Source organism: Athene cunicularia (assembly GCF_003259725.1).
Source record: "Athene cunicularia isolate RWA chromosome 3 unlocalized genomic scaffold, athCun1 chr3_part1, whole genome shotgun sequence".
NCBI classification, from domain to species: Eukaryota; Metazoa; Chordata; class Aves; order Strigiformes; family Strigidae; genus Athene; species Athene cunicularia.
Genome location: NW_020799097.1, coordinates 69,449,330 through 69,455,674, shown reverse-complemented (window position 1 = coordinate 69,455,674; position 6,345 = coordinate 69,449,330). Strand labels below are relative to the sequence as shown.

Here is a 6,345-nt window from a genome sequence, read left to right as displayed (position 1 = left end):
GACCACGGCGTGTGGAGGGGCTCTGCCTTAACCTGCGCCCCGGGCCCTGACGCGTGTCCGTCACAGCGGGCTCGGCCTTCCCTGTGGGAATGCTCCCACAGCGTCACCTCCGAGGCGAGGCTGGGTGGACGCGTCTTCTAAAAAGCAGAGGCATACACGGGCAAAATCCCCCACAATGAACATTCCTGAATCCTGAATGAGGGGAAGTGTCCGCCTGGGCTAGGGTAGTTTCTGTACTGCTGCATGCTTTGAGAGTTGGTATTAATCGTCTAACAAAATTAAACCGGATGGCGGAAGGGTACGTTCTACATTTAGGTGAGAGGAACACAAAGTATAAAAAGACCAACGAAAAACGGTATAGCAAAACAGCTTAGTGACTGATTTTTCAAAAGGTGTGACTTGGCTTGGTCTATTTTACTCAACAACTTTACTTTTTACACCAGACATAAATCTTACATGCCTCAGATATGTAAGTAGTACTAATAGCGATAATGACTGTAAAATTACAGGAACAATACCCTATCCTTGTTTTAGTATGTGACTTGTGCTCATCGTCACACACAGGGGGTTACTATAACAATGGGAGCCTGCTGTCTGCCACAGAACATCAGAGCAGCTAGAAACGCCTGATGCCAAACTACCGCTATGCAGTCAGATTGCTCTTGATAAAATATGGCACAGCATAAGAAACAACAGTTCACGAAATGTGAAGTAACTAGGTAACTAGGTTACTTCACGAAATGTGAAGTAACTAAATAGGTTTATAGAGAGCAATTGCCTTGATAAGTTTTAAAAGATTAAATATGAACCTTTTATTAACTTGCAGCTAGCAAACTAATTTAAACACAAGAGAATAAAAGCACGCAGAGATAGATGACTGCACTTCATATTTAGTTTGAAGTTCTTGAGGGTGTATTTACCTTCTTTAGAGAAGGCCTAAGAACTGTTCATACTGCCTTTCAATGCACATTTTAAGTCTTGTTTGGAAGGTAAGTACTTCACAGGAACTCTTTTCACTTTGCATGGGTGGAGGCTGGTAATTCCATCCATCGTTTATATAAAATATGGTTGTTATGAAAAGCTTCATGGTTGTCACTTGAGCTGTAATTGCCATACATTATGCACTGGAATAAATTGTGTGCAGTGAAAACATGTATCTAGAAAATATGCATTAGAGAGAAGGATCTGTAATGTAGATTATCACTGAGCATAGATTATACCTGAAAGTGATTTTTGTTTTATCCCGACTACTTTAACATGCCTTACAGATTAAAGTAGGTAGACGTGCATTTTGACAAAGATCAGAATGTAAGATGCAGTGAAGTGTTGCATGTCCTCAGCTAACTGTACTTCATATGATTTCCTTCTTCAACAGATTGGGAAACAGAATGCCATTTGGTGGAGCCAGTGAATCTGACCATGCCCATGGGTCATTAAAGACTGAATCAGACATTTTGCAGAACACGCTACCTGAAAATGAGAAATTTTATTTTGATCTGTCCAGAATTATTGATAGGTGAGTTTCTTTATTATACAAATGATAATTGAATTGGATCAGCTGAAAAACATTGGTCACATTTTCAAACTGAGAAATAGGAAAGGATGAATCAATTACAAAAAAGAACCCACATGGCCTCTGGTAGCAGTAGGAATGTCTGCAGAAATGTTGATCGCACTGCCATTCTGGCATGACAAATTCATGCACTGCCCAGGGAGGGCTAAAATGTATATTGTGAAAATCTGGAAGTTTTCTTAAGAAATTAGCTTAATGTGCACAATATATAACTTGAGGAAAGCATTATGTTTACAAAATGAACGCTATCAAAATGGTATGAACCCAGGTTGTATTGTAGAGTTTATTTATTGTCCATTTCAGAAATGCAAGGCATGCTGATGGAATTTTCACCAGTGTCTACAGCCATCTTTTGGCTAAACTTGCTGTGAAGAGATATCTGCATTCGCTTATTAGAAAACGAGTTAGGTGAGGTGACACCTACATTAGGTAGAGTTTTTTCCTAGCTGGCTTCATTGGCAAATTTTTACTCTTCTGTACCTAAGTTCTCATTTTTGCGATTTAGAGATAAAGAAAGAGAAACTGATATAACGATGGGGGAGCTGAAAGTCCTGTGTAACAACATAGTGGTATTTGTTGCTGAATGAATACGTTACTATTTATTCCTGATACAGCTGTGAGGGGTAGAGCAACAGACACTGCATATAGCACTGATAATAAATACTGGCAATATTATAATGATTATCATGCCGATTTGCCCTTTTTTTTTAATTTTATTTTCTCTGTTAGTGTTTTTACTAGCTTGGTGGATGAATGGCAAAAGTAAATACAAAATGATTGATTACTCAGTACTTCTATAACAACAGGGGAATAGTCTGTGAAATTAAGAAACAATTGGTTTACGGTGAAAACCAAGAAAAAAAATTATTTTTTCCTACTGTCGAACATATTGTCAGATGTTTGGGAGATCTGTATTCTAGTCAGATTCGAAAAAGAATGAGGAAAATCTGTAGACAAGGCATCTGGATGCAACTTCCAGACCAGGACGTTCATAAGCTAATGGTTGCAGGATGTTGGGAAGGATCATTGTATACTTCCCTTGTCTTCATATCCCTAAGCAGCAGCTACTGGGTCCTCTTGAGAACACAACAATAGAATACTTTGGTCTGACCCAATATGCCAGTTCCTTTGAGTGCCTACTTCATACACTCAAAAGCTGAGTGAAAATTAGGTCCTGCATTTATGTCGATGCTGCCTTTTTTCCAGAACATATAGTGCCAGTTTCTTTTATGCTATAAACTAACATAGATCATTTAAAGCCGAACACACTGAGGCTTCCCAAGATCATGCATGAAAAATAGGTCTCCAAGTTTGGGTTTCACAAGGTGTGTTTTGTTTCTTGACACCTCCTTAAAACAAACATTTGTAGCTATGTATGTGATGATACACTCTTACTTTCCCCAGAGGTAGGCTCCATCCTCAGAGTTCAATAGGAACAGTGATCAGGTCCTTTAAGAGCTTACTGTGACTTAAACAAGTCTTCACCTTGGCATCACACTAAAATATATTTACGCAAATGATAGAAATCAGAATAAAGTCAGTTTATTAAAAAGAGTAACCTGGGCTATGAGAGCAGACAGAAGGAAATCGTGAAATCCACTCTCAGCCATTTGATCCTGCAGAATTTCTGAGAAAGTGACTCCAGAAAGAAAGCAGTGGAAGGTGTGCCCAAAAAGACTGAATACCAATCCTTAGAATATGGTTCTTGTGACTAAAATACATTGTTAGCAATTGAAGACTTCTGTTCAGCAGAAGAAAGATCCAAAGTCACAGTTGGAAATGAAAGCAGAAATGAAAATTTGATTTTATTTAGCTAATCAACATTGTAAAGTTTGTTTCACTCATTTAATGGTATCTTCTTTTAAACAGATATTGTCTATTAATTTTTTCTTTGTAATTGTTGTACTGCCAGCTCCCAGGACAGTCCTGTCAAACGCCACTCTGACGCTGTCTTCACTGACAACTACAGCCGCTTTCGAAAGCAAATGGCTGTGAAGAAATACTTAAACTCCGTTTTAACTGGGAAAAGAAGGTACTACAAGAAAGCAAATGTATATTGTTTCCATACTTGTATGGTATTAAGATAGAAAAGATTTATACCCATGTATGTATACAGAGAGGAAAAACAAAATGCAATGAACATTAATGACTTTATAACATAGTTTATAACATGGGTTTCAGATACAGACAGCATTTTCTTCTAGACTATAACAGACACTACAATCAGATTAGAATAAAAGAATAAAGAGGAGACAGCATCTGGCAATTTTAAAAAGCTTCTGACAGATTCTTAATGTGGTTTTATTTATAAAAAAGCTTCTTATGGAAAAATCCACAGAGCTATGGAAAACGAAAAACAATTTTATAGAGAAAATGCACTATTTATGGAAAACTTGCCTTTAAGCAAACACATAAAATGAAAATATATAAATCCCAGAAAGACTATATGTCCTAGCAGGTATAGGTGATAAGTACCAAATATGTTTTTGTGGAGCTATATTCTGCTTGTATATTCACTCATTTAGACATCTGCTTTTAAATATCAAGTCTCTTCACCCATTAAACATGCTATTTCATGTGATTTATAACACTTTGGTATAAATCTAACAAAATGTGCAATAGCTACAGTTAGAAGAAGGCTTTGCTTGCTTGTTTGCTTTTTATTCTGAGAGCAATAAAACTTGTTTCCTGTCCATAACAGCCAGGAAGAGCTAAACCCCGCTAAACTTCAAGATGAAGCAGAACTTCTTGAACCTTCCTTGTCAGAAAACTATGATTCTGTAGATGAGCTGCTGAGCCACCTCCCACTGGTATGCCGAGATTTTCTTTCCTCTTCCTATCTGTTACTTGACTTGACCCATAAAATGAGATTAATTATACGAGAAGTGTGGCCTATCAGAAAAGAAGAATCATCTAGAAAAGAGCCATGTTCCATGGAATGTTGCATGTTTCTATAAGGATCGTGTCTGAATATAACAATAATTTTAATAACAACAATAATTAAGTTATCCCATGATTGCTGTTATTGAAATTTCCTAATTAAATGGCACTGTTAATAATGCACCTAACTCACTTGGGTGTTTCAGCTTGTGTGCACTGCAGAATAAACCCAGAATTGAATCATTTTAAACCAACAAAGATTATTATTTCTTCAAAAAAAAAAAAAAAAAAAAAAAGCTCCCCATCTATTTCATTAGAAATTACCACTAGAACTAAGAGGATCAACAACATGAAACCCAAGCATTAAGAAAGCACTTGACTCCCATCTAAGGTGTGCTGCAGAGAGATCGTCTGACATGCAAATACTTCAGTTACTGTTTTCCATTTAGCTAATGCTATTTTTCTGAAATCATTCACAGCTATGTTTATTTGGTTTACTGAAATGTAAACCCTTCTACATCACAGCACTTGCAGGGACATAAAATTGAAAGGGTAAGGTAGAAGTGAATCAGGCTTGGTATTCTCAAAAGTGTATTATGATAGGATGGTTTTTGGCATTCAGCTGTGTCTCAGCTACAAGTAAGAAAGAAGGTTACTCTTGAAGATAACAGGGTGGAGGGAGGAGATGACATTTTTCAAAACGGTTGTTTTCTTCCAAGACTGAAAGAAAACGTTCTTTTCCTTTCCACAAATGTGGCCATTTCTCTTAAGTTCCCAAAGATTAGAAAGGACATAAAAGATTATTGCAAATATGTCTGCTCCTGGATTTTGCACCTTCTAAAACTTCTGGTATTTACTAAGTGGGAGAGAGTAGTGGTTCAGCGGGTTGCATCTTCCTGGAATTATTTCCAGTCCTTTGCTTTTTTTATGGACTGTACTGATGATCCAGATTTCCCAATAGGTAAATTGCTTACTCAGTGTTGACTGTTACTGGTCATGTTACTGCGGTGCCTGGTTGCTGATGTAGCGTGTATCAAGCAACCTGAATTAATGTATCCATTCCAAGGATATGGTTGTTTTCAAAGTGAGCTGTTCTGCACTGTAGGCTAATGTGAAGTAACATTTTTGCCTAATCCTTCAACCTTTCTTCCTCAGCCTACAGCCTTATCTGCTGGCTGTAATGACTACCAAGCCCCTGTGAATAGCTCCATCTCATGCTTGTCAGTCCCAAAGAGCAGCAATTGTTTTATATCAAGTGTTACTTCTTGTCTGCTGCCTGCTTTTATAGACTTCATGATGCAACCGCTTACGAAAATGACTTCTAAAACATATTTCTCCCTTGCTTTTCAGGACCTCTGAAAGACATGTGGTAAAGTCTATGACAAGAACAAGCTATTTTTGAGTTCCACATAGTATTTCAAAGAGATGACTTTAGTCATCAAACCAGAACAAATATGTTGTGAAGTGAAAGTTGTGATATATTTGTTTCTTATGTAATAAAAGTTGATATTTACATTGTAAATATTACTCTAGAGTTCTCTACTGAAAGCTGTACATATGGATGCCAGTTTAACTCATGAGAAGTCTGTGAGTCCATATGCTGTAAATCCTTTACTTCAATAAATTCATTTGAAAATGAGTGTGCAGCTGAAAAGAGCCCATCACTACTTAACTGGCTTATTTTAGGTGTGGTACAACTTCAGATAAGCCTGTATGATAATAGGGATGCATTTCCAGATAGCTCCATAAATAAGTGTAAAAATGTGAGTAAAAGAATGTGCAGTATATAAAACTGCATTACAAACATCTCTGAAGGTTACTGGCAGGAAAAGGGGAATGCTAGAGAAAATGAAAAAGCATTAAAAATTATTTGACCTCTGACAGCATCTTTC

At 37.1% G+C, this 6,345-nt stretch overlaps 1 protein-coding gene across 1 annotated transcript; it reads left to right on the top strand.

Moving 5' to 3' along the window:
• The first annotated feature begins 1,355 nt into the window (after nt 1-1,355).
• Nucleotides 1,356-6,083, top strand: VIP (vasoactive intestinal peptide). Its single transcript, XM_026844551.1, has 5 exons — nt 1,356-1,516; nt 1,877-1,981; nt 3,486-3,605; nt 4,275-4,383; nt 5,804-6,083. The coding sequence occupies exons 1-5, from the start codon at nt 1,356-1,358 to the stop codon at nt 5,810-5,812; spliced, it is 504 nt and encodes a 167-aa protein (XP_026700352.1). The 3' UTR covers nt 5,813-6,083.
• Nucleotides 6,084-6,345: the final 262 nt, after the last annotated feature.